Consider the following 25,915-nt stretch of genomic DNA (forward strand, 5'->3'; position numbering starts at 1 on the left):
TAGCAAGTCCTTTTCTGGGGTTACTTCCCTTCTTCTTTTAATGCCACTGGGACCAGCTTGAGAGTCACTGGACTTCTGTCACACAACATATCTGTCCATAGAGCTCTGTACCTCCCGTTTCTTTAAGATTTGTCTAAAATGGGCCACAACATTGTCATTGTAATAGTCACCAGCACGGCTTGCAATAGCTGTGTTAGGGTGATTTTCATCCATAAAGGTTTGCAATTCAACCCACTTTGCACACATTTCCTTAATCTTTGAAGTAGGCACAATGGATTCCACAACTGGCATAGGCTTCTCAGGGTTAACCCCAAACCCTTCAAAATCTTCCTTAATTTCCATACTAATTCTCACCCTTTTTACCACAGGGTTGGCACTAGAAGCTTTCTTTGGGCCCATGGTGACTTATTTTGCAGAAACAAGCACCAAAAAGTGATAATATGGATAATATGGAATGTACCGAATGTATCCTTAGATGCGCGCACACTGGCTGGCTTGTAAACACTGGCACACACGGGGCAGTTCAGGCCACACGTGGACACGTCTCGTACAAATCGCATTGCATACCGGGTTTTGTAACGGGAACCGAGGCAAATTTTTGGCGATATAATGCATCGGCTACCGGATTTAATGGATACCGATAGCATCGCGAACGGGGGGTCCACTGTATTATTATCTAGAAATTTAGGAGCCATGGTAACTTTTTATCAACCTTTGTTCTCACAATTGCTATTATGCTCAACACATATGCTCTTTGCCACCAATACAAGAACAATAAATTTCTTAATTTTTGTATTATACAATATACAGATTAGTAAATAGTTCCATTAGTTTAATACAGACTTGATTAATCATAAAGTGCATGCGGCAGACAAGTCATAATTTCTTCCTCTTGCCTGTGTGTCTATGGGAAGGTTAATGGTAGAAACTGATTTTTTAACTTCAATATCCTGTGTTTTATAATGAATAGGTAAATGTCAGTGTGATAGGGATGATAGTTTGGTATAGTGTTCTGTACAATAGTTTTGCCTTTATTAAAATTACAATACGTATACAGTGGAACCTTGGTTTTCGTGATTAATTTGTTCCAGAAAGTCTGACGAAAAACAAATTGTGCAAAAACTGAAGCAATATTTCCCATAAGAAATAATGTAACTCCAATTAATCCGTTACAGACACCCAAAAATATTAGCAAAAAATACATTTTATAGAGAATAACTATAGTTTTACGTACAGAAAGCAATGAGAAATAAATATAAATGACTATATAAATCACTTTTACCTTTATTGAAGATTCTTGTTGGTGTATGGAAGACAGCGAGGAGGGGAGAGGGAGGAGGAGAGGTTATTGTTTGGAAGGGGAATCCCCCTCCATAAGGTATCAAGGCTCTTTCCAGGGTTACTTGCCTTCTTTGTCTTTTACTGGCGAGATGGCCCCCCGCATACGCCACTTTGTAGTACTACTTTGCTACGAGTTCTTTCTTGAATTGTATCATGTTTCTTCCCTTCTTTATCAAAGAGCTGGCACTTGGAACTTTATATGGCCCCACGGTGGCTTATTAAGCAGTTGCACTCAATAAACAAGAACAAAAAGCAATGGATTATTATGAAATGTTTCGGATGAATGCGTGGGGTAATGCTCACTCAATGAGAAACAAAGTCAGACTGAGTCAGAACACGTGGGATGCTTTGCGTGGGCGTGGGCAGGCGGACGTGTTTGGCACTGCGGACCATTGTCAACTCTACGAAAACGGAGCAGATGTACGAAAACTGGGACAAAATTTTGATGAAAAATGTCATCGAAAACCAAATCCTACAAAAACCAGGGCATACGAAAACTGAGGTTCCACTGCACACTACATTACATTCAAGAGCCATTGTGATTATATTGAAATTTATGGAACATATATTTATATGCAATACCTGAACAAATTGCATTAGGCCTAGCTCAGAGCAGCTGTATTCATCATTGGAAATTATTATAATGAAAATATTTTTTGAGACAATGTTATAAACAAACATTTTTGTAATATTTTGAAATTGGGTAATGTATTAGTAACAGCTATTTTTTTTTTTTTATTTCAGGGCAGGTAAACCGCCTGTAGGATTGCATTTGGATGTGGCCAAAGGTGAAAAGTTAATTCAGGTATGTGCTCACTCTATCATACAATAATTTTCACTACAGTAAGCTGTCATGTATTGTACAATGAGTTAGTATATATGACCTAACTCCATCATTAGTTTATCATGAAATACCATAATTGGTTTCTAGTAGTCTTGTTTTATGGTATACAACTATTTTTTTTTATTAACACATTGGCTGTTTCCCACCAAGGCAGAGGTGCACTCACAATGCAGTTATAAAACTGCAACACTAACACCCCTCCTTCAAAGTGCAGGCACTGTACTTTCCATCTCCAGGACTCATGTCTGGCCTGCCAGTTTCCCTGAATCCCTTCATAAATGTTACCTTGCTCACACTCCAACAGCATGTCAAGTCCTAAAAACCATTTGTCTCTATTTGTTCCTATCTAACGCACTTATGTATGCTTGCTGGAAGTCCAAGCCCCTCATACACAAAACCTCCTTTACCCCCTCCCTCCATCCTTTCCTAGGCTGACCCCTACCCTGCCTTCCCTCCACTACAGATTTATACACTCGAAGTCATTTTTTTTTGTTCTATCATCTCTACATGTCCGAACCACCTCAATAACCCCTCCTCAGCCCTCTGGATAATAGTTTTGGTAATCGCGCACCTCCTAATTTCCAAACTACGGATTCTCTACATTATATTCACAACACACATTGCCCTCAGACATGACATCTCCACTGCCTCCAGCCTTCTCCTTTCTGCAACATTCACCACCCATGCTTCACACCCATATAAGAGCGTTGCTATAACTATACTCTCATACATTCCCCTCTTTGCTTCCATGGATAAAGTTCTTTGTCTCCACAAATTCCTAGGTGCACCACTCACCTTTTTCCCCTTGTCAATTCTATGATTCACCTCATCTTTCATAGACCCATCTGCTGACACTTCCACTCCCAGATATCTGAATACATTCATCTCCTCCATACACTCTCCCTCCAATCTGATATCCAATCTTTCGTTATCTAATTTTTTTGTTATCCTCATCACCTTACTCTTTCCTATATTCACTTTTAATGTCCTTCTTTTACATACCCTACCAAACTCACCCACCAACCTCTGCAACTTCTCTTCAGAAACTCCCAAAAGCACAGTGTCATCAGCAGAGAGCAACTCCTTCTTTGTGTTAGATTCTTTATCTTTTAACCCCACATCTCTTGCCAACACCTGAGCATTCACTTCTCTTACAACTCCATCTATAAATATATTGAACAACCATTGTGACATCACACATCCCTGTCTGAGGCCTACTTTTACTGGGAAATAATCTCCCTCTCTCCTACATACTCTAACCTGAGCCTATCCTCATAAAAACTCTTCACTGCTTTCAATAACCTACCTCCTATTCTGTACATTTGCAACATTGTCAAAATTGCCCCCCTATCCACCCTATCATATCCATAAATCCCACAAAAGCCTCTCTACCCTTATCTAAATACTGTTCACCTATATGTTTAACTGTAAACACTTGGTCTACACACCCTCTACCCTTCCTAAAGCCTCCTTGTTCATCTGCTATCCTACTCTCCGTCTTTACTCTTAATCCTTTCAATAATAACTCAACCATACACTTTACCAGGTATACTCAACAGACTTATTCCCCTATAATTTTTATACTCTCTTTTGTCCCATTTGCCCTTATACAAAGGAACTATGCATGCTCTCTGCCAATCCCTAGGTACCTTACCTGCTTCCATACATTTAAGAACATAAGAACATAAGAAAGAAGGAACACTGCTGCAGCAGGCCTACTGGCCCATACAAGGCAGGTCCAAGTCTCCTACCGACTTAAGCCAATGCCCCAACCTAGTCAGGTCAGAACACATTTACTTAAGGAAGGAACACGACAACTGACCTAGTAGCACAAGCTAATCAGGTCCAACTCACACCCTCCCACACCCACTCATGTATTTATCTAACCTATTTTTAAAACTACACAACATTTTAGCCTCAATAACTGTACTTGGGAGTTTGTTCCACTCATCCACAACTCTATTACCAAACCAATGCTTTCCTATATCCTTCCTGAATCTGAATTTTTCCAACTTAAAACCATTGCTACGAGTCCTGTCTAGGCTAGATATTTTCAGCACGTTATTTACATCCCCTTTATTTATTCCTGTCTTCCATTTATACACCTCAATCATATCCCCCCTAATTCTACGCCTTTCTAGAGAGTGCAGATTCAGGGTCCTCGGTCTATCCTCATAAGGAAGATTTCTGATACATGGGATCAACTTTGTCATCCTCCTTTGTATGTTTTCCAGAGCATTTATATCCATTCTGTAATACGGTGACCAAAACTGTGCAGCATAATTTAAATGAGGTCTAACCAAGGATATATAGAGTTGAGGAACAACCTGAGGACTCCTATTTTTTATGCTTCTTGATATGAAGCCAAGGATTCTGTTAGCTTTATTGCGAACACTTATGCACTGTTGTCTTGGTTTCAGATTACTGCTAACCAGAACTCCTAATTATTTTTTGCAACTCGTAATATTAAGATCGACATTATTTAGTTTATATGTGGCATGGTTATTTTCCTGTCCAACATTTAGAACTTTGCATTTGTCTATATTAAACTGCATCTGCCACTTCTCCGACCACTGCATCAGTCTATTCAAATCTTCCTGTAGTGCTGTAATATCCTCGTCAGAATGAATTCGACGGCCTATTTTGGTGTCATCGGCAAACTTGATTATGTCGCTCTTTATGCCCTCATCAATGTCGTTTATGTAGATTGTGAACAACAGGGGGCCCAACACTGACCCCTGTGGAACACTGCTCGTGACGCTTCCCCACTCTGATTTCTCCCCATTTATGCAAACTCTCTGCTGCCTATTTGTCAACCATGCCTCTATCCAGGAAAAAATTTCTCCTCTTATTCCATGTGCCTTAATTTTCCTCAGTAGTCTCTGATGTGGGACCCTGTCAAAAGCCTTACTGAAGTCCATATACACAATATCATATTCATTACCATGATCTGCCTCCTCAAATACCTTAGTGAAAAAAGTTAATAAATTCGTAAGGCAGGAACGCCCATTTGTAAAACCATGCTGAGATTCGTTGATTAATTTGTGCTTTTCAAGGTGGCTACGAACTGCCTTGGCAATTATTGATTCCATAAATTTTCCCACTCTGGAGGTTAGGTTTATTGGTCTATAGTTCAAAGCTAAGGACCTGTCACCTGCTTTGAAAATAGGTATCACATTTGCCATTTTCCACTTATCTGGCACCATGCCAGTCTGTAGTGATATATTGAAAAGATTAGCCAGAGGTTTGCCAAGCTCCTCTTTACATTCCTTTAGAACCCTTCATCAGGGCCTGGGGATTTGTTAGGTTTTAATTAATCAATTTGCCTAAGGACCATGTCACTTGTGACCCTAATCATGCATAGTTTATTATCATCATTTATTAAACAGAAGCACTAACCACTTCAAAACTATATCCTCACCTGCTTTCAACATTTCTATCTTTATCCAATCAATCCCAGCTGATTTACCCTCTTTCATTTTATCCACTGCCTCACTTCCCCCACACTCACAACTGGTTCTTCCTCACTCCTACAAGATATTATTCCTCATTGCCCTATAGACAAACTCACAGCTTCCCTATCTTTATCAACATTTAACAGCTATTTATAAAACATTTAACAACTATTTATATAACATTTTACATAGCCCAAAAGTAATTTATTGGTCAATTATTCCTCTGTCTTCATTTAAAATGTTTATTTTCTAAGTTTGGGCATTGAGGATGATGAACCATTTTGTATATTCTCCCCCAGAACCTGCCAAAAAATCAAAGGATGAATCATCTAGTTCATCCATATTTATTGTTTTTATAAGTTAGACGAAGATGATGATACCCACCCCTAACCCCAGAGTTGTGGAGGGATAAACTTGGTTGAAAAGAATATTTCTCACATTTTTTTTAAGATTATTTTTGGTGCTGGTTCTCCATGTAAGAAACAGTTAATGTAAATCAATTTCTAGAACACAGTTGTGTCTTTTTTGAAAACAAAAATTTATATATTTATTTATCAGACATGTGTAAAGCTTTTCATTTTTTTTTTCCATGCACTGGCCATCTCCCACTTAGGAAGGGTGACCTGAAAAGAAAAACTAAAGTTTTTTCTCTTTAAATGTAGTAATTTATACAGGAGAAGGGGTTACTAGTCCCCTTGCTCTGATCATTGAGTCACCTTTTATGACACCCATGGCTTATGGAGGAAGGATTCTCCTCCATTTTCCCATGGAGAGTAAAGTTTTGACGATAGGCAGATATTCATCTTGGTCAGTAGAGGATGGGTGAACATATAAGTTATGAATATTATCAGGAGTGATATCATGGAACAGGAAGAATTTTCTTAATGTTCATACTGGTACATCTTCAGTTTTTATAGTTGTATGCATTACAGTACTATGTATAATATGTTATATGTTTTCCTTTCAGAAACTGATGATAGACGAAAAGAAGTGCTATTTATTTGGTCGGAATCCTCAGCTGAATGATTTTTGTATTGACCATGCTTCATGCTCTAGAATTCACTGTTCATTAGTGTATCATAAGCACCTGAACATGGCCTTCCTTGTAGACCTTGGAAGCAGTAAGTATAAGCACGTGCAGTATGAATCTTATTCTTTCATATCTTATGTACACAATGGTCACAAAAATAATACACCAACTATTTTTTATCCTATAACTTTATCTTATTTGCTTCTCTTTTATACTGTATAATAAATAGAAATGGGTGGATATCACATCAGTTGATTGCATCTTTCTGTGGTTCATTTTTGTTGTACAGTACATTATTTTTTTTATTTTTTAGTATTTTACATGCCAAATCGAACAAGACTGCCAGGTAATGTTAAACGCTAAATAACTGATTGCCAGATAATTTATGAGCTGCTGTATATACTTTATATATTTTATTGTTATTATTATTATTATTATTATTATTACAGTATAGTTAATACTGTATTTGTGTTAAACTATATGAAGCATTTTAACAAGAAGCATTAACTTAGTGCCTAATGACAATTCCTTTGCAGTTTTTTAAGTAATCCTTTCTTGAAGCTTTGAACAATTTTATCCCTAGTGTTTCCTTTTCTTTTTCAATTGTTACTCTTTATTTACTTAATAATTCCAGTTATAATGTCCTTATCCATCATTATTACATTAACTTCTTGGAATCATGTTAGTCTCCAGGGTAATCCCTACATCAATTGAATCTCTTAAATTCTTTTCCTACAAGTTTAGTGCCATTCCTTATCATTTTTAAATTCATTTGAACCAGAGTAATTTGCTAAAATATGCAAAATAACCACATTGAAAAAAAAATAGTGAAATTCCCAGCACTTTCATGAGAAATCATGAAGGTGTTTGGAATCTCACTATTTTTCTTCACTCTGGATATTTTGCAAATTGTGTTATCACCTGTTTACTATAATCTTATTGCATTACAAAACTATGTATGTGACCTACAGTACTATATATATTTAAAATCTTAAAAATAACAAAAAAAAAAGGCACAATACCGTGACTGGAATGATACACAAATAACCCGCACATAGAAGAGAGGAGCTTACTATGATGTTTCGGTCCAACTTGGACCATTTACAAAGTCACACTAATGTAAAGGAGAGCAGGAAGGGTATATATAGGCAGGAGGTAGTAGTAGTAGTAATGGTACTACCACTGCTACTACCTCCTGCCTATATATACCCTTCCTGCTCTCCTTTACATTAGTGTGACTTTGTAAATGGTCCAAGTCAGACCAAAACGTCGTAGTAAGCTCCTCTCTTCTATGTGCGGGTTGTTTGTGTATTTAACATCTTGCCTGACTTCATTTGTCTCCTTTAATTATTCTCTTTAATCCATTCTCTTTCTGAGATGTGTATCTCACTGTGTTCTGAAAGTAATAATTGTGTAAGAAGTTCTGGGGTCTTAACTGGCATTCTTGGCAGTTGCAACTTCTCATCTAAATCAGCTCATTCACACTTGTTTGTCTTTACCTTACACATTTTTTTTTTTCAGTTTACTCTTACATATCTTCTTTTTCCCTCTCCCTTGTAATTTTTTTTTTATTTTTTTTTTTTAGTTGTTAGTTGTTGCACTTTTATGTGTACTACCTTGTTGTTTAACCTAACAAAATGTAAAAAGGTTACACGAATATAGAGAATTTTTTTTCTTCCACATAGCTTCAAAATAGGTTTGAAACAGAATAGTTGTACTATACAGTTAATATGTTATATACGGTTCATGGGAGTGCCTTGATGGTGGTGATGGGCCACTCTTGAGCTGAGGAATTGGAGCTACACTTTCCTTCCTTAGATCAAACCAGATTGACTCCCATTTCTCAGGTGCTGTATGACCCCTATGGGTTTAGCGCTTTCCCATGAATGTAATAATCCCATGTTACATTAGGTACACTTGACCATTTTGGTTACCTCAGATTTTTTTTTTTTTTTTTTTTTTTTCTTTCTTTGCTTTCAGTATAAGTTTATTTCATTCACCTGTATACTGTACAGTCTGATATCTGTGAAGAAACTCAGGGAACCTGTTAGATGGACTTAAGTGCTGGAGGTGGAAGTATTGTATCTGCACTTGGAAGGATGAGTAGGGATGCTGTGGCTTGGTGGATCATTTGAATTGATGTGTCTATACACTTATGGAAATACAGCTAGAGAATAAGTAATGGTGATTGTGTTTTTCTTCTTTGGCTTACCCTGCCTTAGTGAGAAATGACTGATATGTTAAAATAAGAAGGTAAGAGTCCTAATTTTTCAAAAATTAACATTAGCATTATAAAAAAGGGATTATAGCTCAGAATGCTAATAGGAAACTATTTTTTCAACTGGCAGTGTATTGGTGATTTTAATCACAAGGCTATACTGTATACAATAAATAAGTAAATAATATGATGTACCAACCATGTTGTGGGTATATGAGAGATTACTATTTGATCTACCAATTTTCTGTGGGAAGGGAAGTAAATAAGAGAGAAATTACCAGGCTTTGAGCAAACAGGGTTCCCTCAAGGGAGGTTCCTGTATGCAGGTAAGGGGCTCTTGATCCAAGGAATTGGACCTACCCTACCCTTCCTTGGATTGAATGTGAATGCTTCCCATTTCTCCTTTGGCACTGTGTGATTCCTATGGGTTTAGCACTTCCCCATGTGTGTGATAATTATAATATAATAAATTACTAAATGTAAAAAAAACTTCCAAAAAAAAGCTCGCATTATTTTTTTTAGGTCACCCTGCCCCAGTGGGAGATGGCCAGTGCATTAAAAATAATAATAATAATAAAATCAAACAATTAGTGTAATAGATAAAAATTTAGAAATTACAGTTCTCCTTATTCTTGAGAGGTACTGTGACAGTTATGCTTCAGCACTGTTAATAATAAAAACATTTATCAAGTACAGTATTACAGGAGTCATGAGCTATTTACTAAAATGTGAAGGCAAATCTGTCTTATATAAATGTCCTTTATTTTTCAGCCCATGGAACCTACATTGGAAAAATTAGACTTGAAAGTCAAAAACCCACACAGCTTCCAGTAAACTCTACATTTCATTTCGGGGCATCCACAAGAATGTACACCTTAAGAGAAAGACCTCAAACTGCGCCCAAGCCTGTCATGGAGGAGCTGGAGAGAATGACAGAAGATAGTGATGGAGGTCTTTTAGGCCTCCCAGAGACTGAAACAGAGTTAGATGTAGGTAGTAGCCTATTTTTCATTAAATGTAAGTTTTAATAAAAAAACACTGTATAAATCTGTTGATATTTGCTTATACTATATTTAAAAAATGTTAGCACATTAAAGTGCAGCCATACTGACCCAGACACTTCACGGCCAGGTGCTTTCTGAAACTACCAAACTTTTTCATAATACAATATACTATTACCAATACATAAAATCTGCAGTTTACAAACATAGGATACAAAACTCAACAATGCCTTTAGTAGTAGTAATTTTCAAATTTCTTCATATTTACATATGTACATGTGATGTACAGTATCCAAACACCACCTTGGCTGGAAGGAGTACTGTAGGAAGAACTGAAGTGAATGTAGTCTACCACCTTAAGAGTACAGGTATTATGCTCATCTCCTGGTACTTTGCTGGTGAACTCTTCCAATTCTGGTTCATCGGTGTTTATCAAGAGTTTTGGTGCAATCTTATATACTTACAGTAATGTGAGTTGCTGCTTACACCTGTGCCTTTTGTCAATGCATCCTTTATCATATCAGTCTGCAGGATTTATTGCTCATCACTGTAATTAGATTTTTCCATGTACCTCATGTGGTGCACGTGAAAAGCAAAACTGACCGTGTGTTTGATTGAAAATTGGCTGTTTCTTCATATAATTTGATAGAATGGAAAACTTACTACTGAAATAAAGATGATTTTAGTTGGTTCCAGAGCCAGAAGTAGCTTGAAATTGGCCTCAAAGTAACAGAAATGTTTGATTTTTGACGATATTCCTGAGAACAGGTAAGACCATCCCTACACCCCCCCAAAATGTTTTATGGGACTTTACTAGGTCTAATTCAATTATTGGGACACCGAAAACCATGACACATAATTCCTGGTTATATTTTATTATCTGAAAAATAGGGAAAATCTTAAATTTTTTGTGTGATGAATTGACAATGAAAGAAAAGTGTATTATAGGAGAAGCTTTGGGATATAATTATTACACAGAGGAAATGTTGTTTTAGTGCCTGTAATGGCTGCACTGTTTATTTTGAACTATTTTTAAATTAGAATTTTTTAATTTTTCCATAAAATTTGCCAAATTTCTGAATTTTGTGCACTAGAGGGTAGTTTTGGTAACTGAATGGGTGGTTTCTTGTACTCAGTTGCTAGAATGGAAGGCATACTAGTAAAATAGCTAAGAATTTGGTCAAATTGAGCAATGGAATTTATTTAAAATGGGACTTAAATTCAGCAAAATCGCCAGTGCATAAAATTTGCCAAGACTGCTAACTTTATGCCTTTGAAATTCCATAAGTTTTCCTTCAGATTTCATGTTTTTGGTGTCATTACCTTTAGGCAATGATTTTCTACCATTTCAGGAGAATTTTTTTTTTTAAATGTGGACACTGTAACCACAAGTTTTTTTTATTTGTCAGGGGCCTGGACAGTGAAAGGGTTAAAGCAGTTGAGAGCTTTTATGAGGATAGTAAGGTTTGAGTTAGGGTATGTAGGAAAGAAGATTATTTTTGAGTAAAAGTACACCTTAGGGATGCGTAATGTCACCGTCGTTGTTTAACAGATTTTTAAATGAGGGTTGTAAAAGAAGCGTATGCTAGGGTGTTGGGGAGAGGTGTGGGATTAAAAGATTAAGAATCTAATACAGAGTGAGAGTTGTCACAGTTGCTTTTTGCCAATGAAACAGTGCTGTTGGGAGATTCTGCACAGAAGTTGCAAAGGTCAGTGGAAGAATTCAAGAGTGTATGTAAAACAAGAAAAGTAAAACTGAATATTGGAAGAAGCAGGGTGATGAGAATAACAAAAAAATTAGGTAATGAAAGACTAGATATCAGGTTGGAAGGCAGGAGTATAGAGGAAGTGAATGTGTTCAGATATTTCGGAGTAGACATGTCAATGGAGGGTTCTATGAAAGATGAGGTGAGGCATAGAATTGATGAGAAGGAAAAGGTGGGCAGTATATTGAGGCATCTGTGGAGACAAAGAACGTTATTGTTGGAGGCAAAAAAAAAAAAAGTATCAAAGTATAGTGGTACCAACACTCTATTATGGGAGTGAAGCACTGGAGGCAATGGACATGTCATATTTGAGGGCAATGTGTGGTTTGAATATTGCACAGAGAATTCATAGTTTGGAGATGAGGAGGTATGGGGGTTACTAAGAGTATTATTTAGAGGGCTGAGGAGGGGTTATTGAAGTGGTTGTACACTGGAGAGGATGGAGGAAAATAGGATGCCTTGGAGAGTATAAATCTGTAGTGGAGGATAGGGGGGATGTTAGAGGTCATCCTAGGATATGTTGGAGAGAGGGGGTGAGAGAGGTTTGGTATGTGAGGGGCTTGGACATCCAAGCATTTGACAAATCATAGCATTGTATTGATTATTTACGAGTTATCGAAGTTTCCACTTTTATTTTTATTAGGTACACTATCCCCCTAATTTAATAACTAACCATAAGATAAAGCATACTTTTTTATTCATATTTTTATGGGTTTCAGCAGTTTTACACATGTGCAATTACTAATACAATCCAGTGCATGCTGCTGTTTTTAAGCTCATTTCATACTCGATATTAACTCTTTATCTCGCTTGGCCCTTCAAAGGAGGTGTGCCTTGTTGTTGATTAATAGCTTTTTGATCCAAAGAATTGACACTACCCTACATTTCCTTGGATTGAATTTGCCTCTCATTCTCCTGATGCCATACATGATTATAAGTGTTGAAGGGATGGGGGGGAGGTTGAGTGCTAGAGGCTTGAACATTTAGTGGGATTATGTGAGCGTAATAGGTCATATTGAATGGAGACTAGCGGCTTTTATGGCTTGGCATGCTGTTGGAGTGTAAGCAAGGTACCTATGAATTTGTTCAGGGGAAACTGGTTAGCCAGACAAAGAGTCCTGGAATTGGGAACTTCACTGCTTGTCCAAAAGGGGAGAGTAGGATTTTGGAATTTGGAGGATCAGCTGAACTGTAATATCAGCAGACTTCTGGCAAGACAGTGATTGAATGAATGACAGTGAATATATTTCTACCTTTGTGGGTGGGAGAAGCCAGTAAGTTAATATAATAATAAAAAAATAATAATAATAATATTATTATTTTTTTTTTATCATTTTTATTATCACACTGGCCGATTCCCACCAAGGCAGGGTGGCCTGAAAAAGAAAAACTTTCACCATCATTCACTCCATCACTGTCTTGCCAGAAGGGTGCTTTACACTACAGTTTTTAAACTGCAGGTAGTAGGTTGGTAGACAGCAACCACCCAGGGAAGTACTACCGTCCTGCCAGATGACTGTGAAACAGAAACCTGTAACTGTTTTGCATGATGGTAGGATTGCTGGTTTCTTTTTCTGTCTCATAAACACGCTAGATAACAGGGATATCTTGCTACTCCTACTTACACTTTGGTTACACTTCAGACATGCACATGCATATATATATATACATACATCTAGGTTTTTCTCCTTTTTCTAAATCTTTCCTCCGTAAGCCATGCGTGTCGTATGAGGCGACTAAAATGCCGGGAGCAATGGGCTAGTAACCCCTTCTCCTGTAGACATTTACTAAAAAAGAGAAGAAGAAAAACTTTATAAAACTGGGATGCTTAAATGTGCGTGGATGTAGTGCGGATGACAAGAAACAGATGATTGCTGATGTTATGAATGAAAAATAGTTGGATGTCCTGGCCCTAAGCGAAACAAAGCTGAAGGGGGTAGGGGAGTTTCAGTGGGGGGAAATAAATGGGATTAAATCTGGAGTATCTGAGAGAGTTAGAGCAAAGGAAGGGGTAGCAGTAATGTTAAATGATCAGTTATGGAAGGAGAAAAGAGAATATGAATGTGTAAATTCAAGAATTATGTGGATTAAAGTAAAGGTTGGATGCGAAAAGTGGGTCATAATAAGCGTGTATGCACCTGGAGAAGAGAGGAATGTAGAGGAGAGAGAGAGATTTTGGGAGATGTTAAGTGAATGTATAGGAGCCTTTGAACCAAGTGAGAGAGTAATTGTGGTAGGGGACCTGAATGCTAAAGTAGGAGAAACTTTTAGAGAGGGTGTGGTAGGTAAGTTTGGGGTGCCAGGTGTAAATGATAATGGGAGCCCTTTGATTGAACTTTGTATAGAAAGGGGTTTAGTTATAGGTAATACATATTTTAAGAAAAAGAGGATAAATAAGTATACAAGATATGATGTAGGGCGAAATGACAGTAGTTTGTTGGATTATGTATTGGTAGATAAAAGACTGTTGAGTAGACTTCAGGATGTACATGTTTATAGAGGGGCCACAGATATATCAGATCACTTTCTAGTTGTAGCTACACTGAGAGTAAAAGGTAGATGGGATACAAGGAGAATAGAAGCATCAGGGAAGAGAGAGGTGAAGGTTTATAAACTAAAAGAGGAGGCAGTTAGGGTAAGATATAAACAGCTATTGGAGGATAGATGGGCAAATGAGAGCATAGGCAATGGGGTCGAAGAGGTATGGGGTAGGTTTAAAAATGTAGTGTTAGAGTGTTCAGCAGAAGTTTGTGGTTACAGGAAAGTGGGTGCGGGAGGGAAGAGGAGCGATTGGTGGAATGATGATGTAAAGAGAGTAGTAAGGGAGAAAAAGTTAGCATATGAGAAGTTTTTACAAAGTAGAAGTGATGCAAGGAGGGAAGAGTATATGGAGAAAAAGAGAGAGGTTAAGAGAGTGTTGAAGCAATGTAAAAAGAGAGCAAATGAGAGAGTGGGTGAGATGTTTTCAACAAATTTTGTTGAAAATAAGAAAAAGTTTTGGAGTGAGATTAACAAGTTAAGGAAGCCTAGAGAACAAATGGATTTGTCAGTTAAAAATAGGAGAGGAGAGTTATTAAATGGAGAGTTAGAGGTATTGGGAAGATGGAGGGAATATTTTGAGGAATTGTTAAAGTTGATGAAGATAGGGAAGCTGTGATTTCGTGTATAGGACAAGGAGGAATAACATCTTGCAGGAGTGAGGAAGAGCCAGTTGTGAGTGTGGAGGAAGTTCATGAGGCAGTAGGTAAAATGAAACGGGGTAAGGCAGCCGGGATTGATGGGATAAAGATAGAAATGTTAAAAGCAGGTGGGGATATAGTTTTGGAGTGGTTGGTGCAATTATTTAATAAATGTATGGAAGAGGGTAAGGTACCTAGGGATTGGCAGAGAGCATGCATAGTTCCTTTGTATAAAGGCAAAGGGGATAAAAGAGAGTGCAAAAATTATAGGGGGATAAGTCTGTTGAGTATACCTGGTAAAGTGTATGGTAGAGTTATTATTGAAAGAATTAAGAGTAAGACGGAGAATAGGATAGCAGATGAACAAGGAGGCTTTAGGAAAGGTAGGGGGTGTGTGGACCAGGTGTTTACAGTGAAACATATAAGTGAACAGTATTTAGATAAGGCTAAAGAGGTCTTTGTGGCATTTATGGATTTGGAAAAGGTGTATGACAGGGTGGATAGGGGGCAATGTGGCAGATGTTGCAGGTGTATGGTGTAGGAGGTAGGTTACTGAAAGCAGTGAAGAGTTTTTACGAGGATAGTGAGGCTCAAGTTAGAGTATGTAGGAAAGAGGGAAATTATTTCCCAGTAAAAGTAGGCCTTAGACAAGGATGTGTGATGTCACCGTGGTTGTTTAATATATTCATAGATGGGGTTGTAAGAGAAATGAATGCGAGGGTCTTGGCAAGAGGCGTGGAGTTAAAAGATAATCACACACAAAGTGGGAGTTGTCACAGTTGCTCTTTGCTGATGACACTGTGCTCTTGGGAGATTCTGAAGAGAAGTTGCAGAGATTGGTGGATGAATTTGGTAGGGTGTGCAAAAGAAGAAAATTAAAGGTGAATACAGGAAAGAGTAAGGTTATGAGGATAACAAAAAGATTAGGTGATGAAAGATTGGATATCAGATTGGAGGGAGAGAGTATGGAGGAGGTGAATGTATTCAGATATTTGGGAGTGGACGTGTCAGCGGATGGGTCTATGAAAGATGAAGTGAATCATAGAATTGATGAGGGGAAAAGGGTGAGTGGTGCACTTAGGAGTTTGTGGAGACAAAGAACTTTGTCCTTGGAGGCAAAGAGGGGAATGTATGAGAGTATAGTTTTACCAACGCTCTTATATGGGTGTGAAGCATGGGTGATGAATGTTGCAGCGAGGAGAAGGCTGGAGGCAGTGGAGATGTCATGTCTGAGGGCAATGTGTGGTGTGAATATAATGCAGAGAATTCGTAGTTTGGAAGTTAGGAGGAGGTGCGGGATTACCAAAACTGTTGTCCAGAGGGCTGAGGAAGGGTTGTTGAGGTGGTTCGGACATGTAGAGAGAATGGAGCGAAACAGAATGACTTCAAGAGTGTATCAGTCTGTAGTGGAAGGAAGGCGGGGTAGGGGTCGGCCTAGGAAAGGTTGGAGGGAGGGGGTAAAGGAGGTTTTGTGTGCGAGGGGCTTGGACTTCCAGCAGGCATGAGTGAGCGTGTTTGATAGGAGTGAATGGAGACAAATGGTTTTTAATACTTGACGTGCTGTTGGAGTGTGAGCAAAGTAACATTTATGAAGGGGTTCAGGGAAACCGGCAGGCCGGACTTGAGTCCTGGAGATGGGAAGTACAGTGCCTGCACTCTGAAGGAGGGGTGTAAATGTTGCAGTTTAAAAACTGTAGTGTAAAGCACCCTTCTGGCAAGACAGTGATGGAGTGAATGATGGTGAAAGTTTTTCTTTTTCGGGCCAACCTGCCTTGGTGGGAATCGGCCAGTGTGATAATAAAAAATAATAATAAAATTATTATTATTATTATTATTATTTGTTATAACTGACTGTCTCCCACCAAGTTAGTGCGACAAGGAAGAAAACATTTTCAGTCACTCATTCAGTCACCTGTCTTGTCAGAAGGGTGCCAACATCACAGTTCAGATGACCCTTAAAACCATAACATTGTCACCCCTCCTTTAGAGTGCTGGCACTGTGCTTTCCATCTCCAGAACTCAAGTCTAACTAACAAGTTTTCCTGAATCCCTTCATAAATGTTATCTTGTTCACAATCCAACAGTATGTCAACTCATAAAAAGCCACTGGCCTTCTATCCTATCTATCATGTTACACAAGCCTGTTCGATGTTCAAGCTCCTAGCACTCAAAACTTCCTTTACCCCCTTCCTCCAACCTTTCCTAGGATGATCTCTACCCCTCCTTCCTTCCACCCCAAATTTATATGCCCTTTTAGTCATCCTATTTTGCTCCATCCTCTCTAAATGTCCTAACTATTTCAACAACCCTTCTCAGCCCACCAAATAATACTTATAATTTCACACCTCTTAATCTCCAAACTCTGAATTCTCTGCATAACATTCACATTATATATTACTCTTAAACATCTCTGCTGCCTCCAGTTTTCTCCTCATTGCAACTTCCATGCTTCACACTTGTACACCAGTGTTGGTACCACTATTCTATGGTACATTCCTTTTTTTTACCTCTATGGTTTACCTTCTTTGTCTCCTGAGAGGCCTCAATGCACCACCACTATTTTCTCTTCTTCAGTTCTGTAATAATAGTAATATAATATATCACTTGAGTTAATCAACTACCAGACAGTCATTAAGGTCAAGATTAATCTTGATACTAATATCAAGGCTAATTTAATCCCTAGGATAGGGATTGATGGTTTTATTTTCATTTCTGTCTTTGACTTCCATGGTTTCACATTGGCTCCTCCTCTGTTACACATTGTATTTTTCAAACAAAAAATATTAGTTTTCCAATGACTGCTCATGGCCACTACCCTAGCCCTACCTTGCACCTGGAGACTGTTTGGCTTTCTTATAGTTTAAACCAGTATTTTCCATACAAAGGGTGGTTATATACTTGACACGATCTGTTATTTAGAGGTCAGATCAAACAACTTTCAATATATAGTACTTTCACGTTTGAAATCTCTGGTGTCAAAGATGTGCATAATACAAATTACAGTGCGTATATATTACAATATTGCATTTTTAACACTTCACTGTGCACATTTTTCAGGAAAATGCTATTCTGTTCTCATTAATTTTTCTTCATTTCAGAACCTAACAGAATTTAACACTGCCCACAATAGACGTATATCAATGTTAGGTATTGGTGAAGATGATCCCAAACAAAGAGGACTTAAAAGGCACAAATATAATGTAAGCTTTAAAGATGAAGAGGATGTCATAAACCCAGAAGATGTAGATCCAAGTGTTGGGAGATTCAGAAACCTTGTTCAAACTACTGTGGTGCCTTCAAAGGTAAGTCTTCTCAGATACATATATTTTTTTTAAACAGTTGTAACTTGAAGCAGTACAGGATGCTTAAAAGACACAAGCAAAAACAAAATATGATGGGAAAATAATAGTCGGAGAATAAAAAAATTCAAGAAAAGTGAAAAAACCAAAAGAACAGGGATTAGTAGATTTTTTTTTTTTTTTTTTTTTCAACAAGTCGGCCGTCTCTCACTGAGGCAGGGTGACCCAAAAAAGAAAGAAAATCCCCAAAAAGAAAATACTTTCATCATCATTCAACACTTTCACCACACTCACACATTATCACTGTTTTTGCAGAGGTGCTCAGAATACAACAGTTTAGAAGCATACACATATAAAGATATACAACATATCCCTCCAAACTGCCAATATCCCAAACCCCTCCTTTAAAGTGCAGGCATTGTACTTCCCATTTCCAGGACTCAAGTCCGACCATATGAAAATAACCGGTTTCCCTGAATCCCTTCACTAAATATTACCCTGCTCACACTCCAACAGATCGTCAGGTCCCAAGTACCATTCGTCTCCATTCACTCCTATCTAACACGCTCACGCACGCTTGCTGGAAGTCCCAGCCCCTTGCCCACAAAACCTCCTTTACCCCCTCTTTCCAACCCTTTCGAGGACGACCCCTACCCCGCCTTCCTTCCCCTATAGATTTATATGCTTTCCATGTAATTCTACTTTGATCCATTCTCTCTAACCTCAACAACCCCTCTTCTGCCCTCTGACTAATACTTTTATTAATTCCACACCTTTTCCTAATTTCCACACTCCAAATTTTCTGCATAATATTTACACCACACATTGCCCTTAAACAGGACATCTCCACTGCCTCCAACCGTCTCCTCGCTGCTGCATTTACCACCCAAGCTTCACACCCATATAAGAGTGTTGGTACTATTATACTTTCATACATTCCCTTCTTTGCCTCCATAGATAACGTTTTTTGACTCCACATATACCTCAACGCACCACTCACCATTTTTCCCTCATCAATTCTATGATTAACCTCATCCTTCATAAATCCATCCGCCGACACGTCAACTCCCAAGTACGTATCTGAAAACATTCACTTCTTCCATACTCCTCCCCAATTTGATATCCAATTTTTCTTTATCTAAATCATTTGATACCCTCATCACCTTACTCTTTTCTATGTTCACTTTCAACTTTCTACCTTTACACACATTCCCAAACTCATCCACTAACCTTTGCAATTTTTCTTTAGAATCTCCCATAAGCACAGTATCATCAGCAAAAAGTAACTGTGTCAATTCCTATTTTGAATTTGATTCCCCAAAATTTAATCCCACCCCTCTCCCGAACACCCTAGCATTTACTTCCTTTACAACCCCATCTATAAATATATTAAACAACCATGGTGACATTACACATCCCTGTCTAAGACCTACTTTTACCGGGAAGTAGTCTCCCTCTCTTCTACACACCCTAACCTGAGCCTCACTATCCTCATAAAAACTCTTTACAGCATTTAATAACTTACCACCTATTCCATATACTTGCAACATCTGCCACATTGCTCCTCTATCCACTCTATCATATGCCTTTTCTAAATCCATAAATGCAATAAAAACTTCCCTACCTTTATCTAAGTACTGTTCACATATATGCTTCAATGTAAACACTTGATCTACACATCCCCTACCCACTCTGAAACCTCCTTGCTCATCCGCAATCCTACATTCTGTCTTACCTCTAATTCTTTCAATTATAACCCTACTGTACACTTTTCCTGGTATACTCAGTAAACTTATTCCTCTATAATTTTTACAGTCTCTTTTGTCCCCTTTCCCTTTATATAAAGGGACTATACATGCTCTCCGCCAATCCCTAGGTACCTTCCCCTCTTTCATACATTTATTAAACAAAAGTACCAACCACTCCAACACTATATCCTCCCCTGCTTTTAACATTTCTGTCATGATCCCATCAGTTCCAGCTGCTTTACCCCCTTTCATTCTACGTAATGCCTCACGTACCTCCCCCACACTTACATTCTGCTCTTCTTCACTCCTAAAAGATGGTATACCTCCCTGACCAGTGCATGAAATTACTGCCTCTCTTCCTTAACATTTAAAAGTTCCTCAAAATATTCTCGCCATCTACCTAATACCTCCATCTCCCTATCTACTAACTCCCCTACTCTGTTTTTAACTGACAAATCCATATATGGACAAAATGCAGTGGAACCTCGGCTTACGAACGCCCCACCATATGAACTTTTCATGATACGAACCGTCATTCAGTCGATTTTTTGCTTTTGGATATGAGCGAAATTTCAGGATACATCCTCACCCCTCAAGGGAGGTTCCTTGGTGAAGGTCCCTTGATCTAGGGAATTGGATCTGTGCTCCAGTTCCCTAAATTAATAAGGGCAATGTGTGGTGTAAATATTATGCAGAAAATTCGGAGTGTGGAAATTAGGAAAAGGTTTGGAGTTAATAAAAGTACAGTGGAACCTCAAAAATCGAACTGCTCCCAATACAACCAATTATGTAAGTGTATTTTTGTAAGTGCTTTTATAAGTGCATTTTTGAGGGTCTGAAATGGACTAATCTAATTTACATTATTCCTGATGGGAATAAATTCATTCGGTAAAAGCACTCGAACAGCCTTCTGGACTGAAAAAAGTTTGATATTTGAGGTTCCACTGTATTAGCCAGAGGGCAGAAGAGGGGTTGTTGAGGTGGTTTGGTCATTTAGAGAGAATGGATCAAAGTAGAATGACATGGAAAGCATATAAATCTATAGGGAAAGAAAGGCGGGGTAGGGGTCGCCCTCGAAAGGGTTGGAGAGAGGGGGTAACGGAGGTTCTGTGGGAGAGGGGCTTGGACTTCCAGCAAGTGTGCATGAGCGTGTTAGATAGTGAATGGAGACGAATGGTACTTGGGACCTGACGATCTGTTGGAGTGTGAGCAGGGTAATATTTAGTGAAGGGATTCAGGGAAACCGGTTACGTATTTTCATATAGTCGGACTTGAGTCCTGGAAATGGGAAGTACAATGCCTGCACTTTAAAGGAGGGGTTTGGCATATTGGCAGTTTGGAGGGATATGTTGTGTATCTTTATACGTATATGCTTCTAAACTGTTGTATTCTGAGCACCTCTGCAAAAACAGTGATAATGTGTGAGTGTGGTGAAAGTGTTGAATGATGATGAAAGTATTTTCTTTTTGGGGATTTTCTTTCTTTTTTGGGTCACCCTGCCTCGGTGGGACACGGCTGACTTGTTGAAAAAAAAAAAATTATTATTATAATACGTACCTACTGCTAATAATAATAACACGTATAATACAGTAGGTAGTAGGTTGGTAGACAGCAACCGCCCAGGGAGGTACTGCTGTCCTGCCAAGTGAGTGTAAAACGAAAGCCTGTAATTGTTTTACATGATGGTAGGATTGCTGGTGTCCATTTTTCTGTCTCATAAACGTGCAAGGTTTCAGGTGCGTCTTGCTACTTCTACTTACACTTAGGTCACACTACACATACATGTACAAGCATATATGTATATACACACCCCTCTGGGTTTTCTTCCATTTTTCTTACTAGTTCTTGTTCTTGTTTATTTCCTCTTACCTCCATGGGGAAGTGGAACAGAATTCTTCCTCCGTAAGCCATGCGTGTTGTAAGAGGCGACTAAAATGCCGGGAGCAAGGGGCTAGTAACCTCTTCTCCTGTATATATTACTAAATGTAAAAGGAGAAACTTTCGTTTTTCCTTTTGGGCCACCCCACCTTGGTGGGATACGGCAGGTGTGTTGAAAGAAAGAAAGAAAGAAGAAATAAGCTGTAGAGTTGATATTAGCATTATTTTGTCATGCCTCCTGAGAGGCTGGAATGGATTAATTGCATTTCAATTAATTTAAATGAGGAAAATTGACACAGCATACGAACAGATCAGGATACAAACAAGGTCATGGAACGGATTAAGTTCGTAAGCCAAGGTTCCATTGTACAGTAGATTAGTTAAATAGATTCTCTGCTGAAATGATGTTTTGGAATGGAGTATGCATGTCTGTATATGATGATAAAATACTGAAGAAAAATGTGTGCAATAATTTGCAAATCAAAATATGGTGAACTAGATATAAAAGGATATTTTTGAAAAATTGTGCTTGATATAACATTGCATAAGAAATACAAGCACTAGCTATGGATGGATAATTGACAGTCTTATAATGTCAATACAGTTTAGACAATTAGAGAATCGAAGTGCAGTACTTACTGCATTAACCCTTAAACGGTCCAAACGTATATATACGTTTTTTAAGCATCTGAAAGTATGTAAAAGAATGTAGATCTTCTTTTTTGTTTTACATTTGAAAACGTGTAAAAAAAACTTTTATCTACATTATTTTTTTGTTATATTTGAAAATATGTAAAAAAAAGTAGATCTACTTTTGTAGCACTATGAATTTGAACGTCGATCTGTTTGGACTGTTTAAGGGTTAAAGTGAAATAGAGATTTTTTTTTTTTTTGATCTTGAGGAATGTAGATGGACTGATGTATACACACTTTCTTGAAATGGTCTCCATAAGCAACAAAAAAAAGATGGATAAAAAAATGTAAAAATTAGTGTGGAAATTAGGAGGTGTGGAGTTACTAAAAGTATTATTCAAAGGGGTGAGGAGGGGTTGTTAAGGTGGTTTGGTTATTTAGAGAGGATGGAGTGAAATAGGATGACTTGGAGGGTATATAAATCTGTGGTGGAGGGGAGGAGGGGAAAGAATTGTCCTAGAAAAGAATGGAGGGAGGGGATAAAAGAGTTTGTGTGCAAAGGGCTTGGACATACAGCAGGCATTTGTGAGCGTCTTAGATAGGAGTGAATGGAAACAAATAGTTTTTAGGACCTGACAAGCTGTTGGAGTGTGAGCAGGGTAATATTTTGTGAAGGGATTCAGGGAAAACGGTTAGCTGGACTTGAGTCCTGGATATGGAAAGTACAATGCCTGCACTTCAAAGGAGGGGTTTGGAATATTGGCAGTTTGGAGGGACATCTAAACTGTTGTATCTGAGTACCTCTGCAAAGACGGTGATTATGTATGAGTGATGGTGAAAGTGTTGAATGATGATGAATTTTCTTTTTTTGGGGGGGAGGGGGGTCTTTTTTTTGGGTCACCCTGCCTCGGTGGGAAATGGCCAATGTGTTAAAAAAAAATAGTTTAATTTATATAAATATGAAAAATTATTTTCAGTTGAAGTTGAATGTATTGAGAGGAAACTGTAGGTTGTGTAGCACATTTTGTATACATACATGTTATACATGGTTATACTTTACAGTTGCTTAAAAACATTTAGGAACTTATATAGAGGCTTAGTTCATCCTTAAATAATTTACTTTCTTTAGATATTCTTGAGTGTTAATGAAATAAATCACAAACAGAAACGGCGGTTGGACATTAGCGGACTTGTGTCTAGTAGCAGTGGACGCGATCATGAAGGAGGTAATAAAAATCAGATTCAGTTTCCTCGTAGTGATGGCTTATATTCAGATTTACCACCAGAACAACATGGGCATGGAGGGGCTCATCACTCCATGTTTTCCTCGCTGTTATCATCAAAACTTGGTTTACCACTACCAAATCCTGCACCAGAGGTAAGTTGTGGTAAATTATTAGACAGTGGGAGATAATCAGCATTGATCTTAGGAAGGGGACCCTTCAAAGGAGGTTCCTTGATGCTGGTGAGGGGCTCTTGATCTAAGGAATTGGACCTATGCTATAATTCCTTGAATCAAGTCTGTATGCCTTCTGTTCCCCTAGGCACTATGACTCTGCAGATTTAGCACTCCTCCCATGAATGTAATAAGAACTAAGAAGGGGAAGGTAACTTCATTTCCTTTGATCAAGAGTCTTTCATCAGCATCAAGGCACCCACTTTGAGGGGACAGTCTTTGTAAACAAACAAACAAAAAAAAACAAGATTTCCAGTTCCTACACAAGATGTATGGAATTAAGTATAGATCTGTTGGTGTATGATAGTACAGTAGTTTATTAGGATTAAAATCTATTGATTGTATGGTATATTGTACATTGAAACCCTGACTTAATGTACTAATAGTGGAGAAAGTGTCCAGTAACACCAATTCTTTGTTAAATCCAAATGATGAGATTGCTTTTCTATGATCATAATAATGGAAAATTCTTGATTTAATGAACTGTATTAAATCTGAAATAAATTTACCCAGCAAACCGTAACAATAATGGACAGTTTAGACTTGTTACAATGGATTTGTTTTTGGACTTTCTCTGGATAATAAATTTTGTCCATTAAATGGAATTCTATTGAGATCCATTAAATTGAGGTTTTACTGTAATGAAGTACCATATAGAATATACAATTACAAATTAATTGTGAAAGCACATTTTCAGAGCATTGATTTTTTATTTAATGAATCTGTAGTATTACAAGCTTTCAATATTTGTGCAGGTCGAACTTGTACCTCCAGAACCTGTTGCTCCTGAGGTACCTGCTCATCTTCAAGTTACTGTGGATCCAGATGAACCTAAGAAGAAGAAATATGCCAAGGAAGCTTGGCCGGGCAAGAAACCTACTCCATCTCTGCTTGTGTAGTAAAGAGAGTAGCAAAAGTGGTTAAAAGATGCAGATTTATTTGAATGCTACCATAATTTTATAACATATTTTAATGAAAGAAAAACACAATGCTCCATCATTTTGTTGGAGCTTTGCTCTTGATATATATATTTGTATTTTTCTAGTGTCTGTTTGTTATTGATACAAGCTTGAGATGAGTGTTGCAGAACTAGAGCATAGTCATGAATAAAGCCATGATCGGGTTAAAATTTTGGTGCTCATCTTGGTCAGTCTGAATTGAGGCCATAAGCACTAGGTCAGTATGTTGTGTGTCTCATACACTGAGTGTCAGCATTAATAGTTAATGTAAGTAGTTTTCATGAGTGAATGGTACATTATCATTTTTATCCCTGTGCTTGCAATTGTTTAATAGAGTATTGTTATTAGTAATTTTTAAGTTTAATTAAGACAGTAGGTAGTTAATTGATAACTGAATAAATATTTGTATTTATCAAGACATATTAGTTATTCCTTAATTACAAAACTGCAGGCATTAAAACTTAAATGGAAATAATTTAGAAATAAAAATGGCCAGTTTATTAAAGATTGATAGATAACTCTGGTCTGCTTTGGAAATAAACCTAGTCACTCTTTACTAATCTTGGGTCACTGCTTAAAATTGCAAATTGGATGTGTTATGAAGATATGGACTCAGATTGGTTGCTGTTATCTGATGTGGGAAGGGATAAGAGTAAATAAACTGTACAGGGAAAAGGCTCGTGATTGAAACCCACAATTCACGATTGCTTCAACCATATATACAGTTTCCTGTAGCCCCAGTGCTTAGTTGTTTAAAAAATACATAAAATTTCCTTTCGTCAATTGCTTATCATTATGATTGAATTCATTTTCAGCACCCCAGAATTCTCCAAAGCACAAAATTGTTCAAAATGCGTGATGAGTTCATGGGAGGTACAGCAAGCATTTTATTAAGGAATGAATGAGGATAATATAAGTTTACTGAGTATACCAGGAAAAGTGTACGGTAGGGTTATTATTGAAAGAATTAGAGGTAAGACAGAATGTAGAATTGCGGATGAGCAAGGAGGTTTTATAGTGGGTAGGGGATGTGTAGATCAAGTGTTTACATTGAAGCATATATTTTTTTTTTTTTTTTTTTTTTCAACAAGTCGGCCGTCTCCCACCG

The 25,915-nt window shown here is 37.8% G+C and overlaps 1 protein-coding gene across 2 annotated transcripts in view; it reads left to right on the forward strand.

Moving 5' to 3' along the window:
* Positions 1 to 25,219, forward strand: part of NiPp1 (nuclear inhibitor of protein phosphatase 1) — a 42,480-nt gene extending 17,261 nt beyond the window's left edge. For both annotated transcript variants that reach the window (XM_053794673.2, XM_053794675.2), the window contains 6 exons: positions 2,086 to 2,146; positions 6,608 to 6,761; positions 9,660 to 9,877; positions 17,933 to 18,136; positions 23,558 to 23,770; positions 24,604 to 25,219. In XM_053794673.2, coding sequence (XP_053650648.1) covers positions 2,086 to 2,146; positions 6,608 to 6,761; positions 9,660 to 9,877; positions 17,933 to 18,136; positions 23,558 to 23,770; positions 24,604 to 24,747 — 994 coding nt within the window. In that variant the 3' untranslated portion in view covers positions 24,748 to 25,219. The remainder of the gene's footprint in view (positions 1 to 2,085; positions 2,147 to 6,607; positions 6,762 to 9,659; positions 9,878 to 17,932; positions 18,137 to 23,557; positions 23,771 to 24,603) is intronic.
* Positions 25,220 to 25,915: the final 696 nt, after the last annotated feature.

Source organism: Cherax quadricarinatus, chromosome 73 (assembly GCF_038502225.1).
Source record: "Cherax quadricarinatus isolate ZL_2023a chromosome 73, ASM3850222v1, whole genome shotgun sequence".
NCBI classification, from domain to species: Eukaryota; Metazoa; Arthropoda; class Malacostraca; order Decapoda; family Parastacidae; genus Cherax; species Cherax quadricarinatus.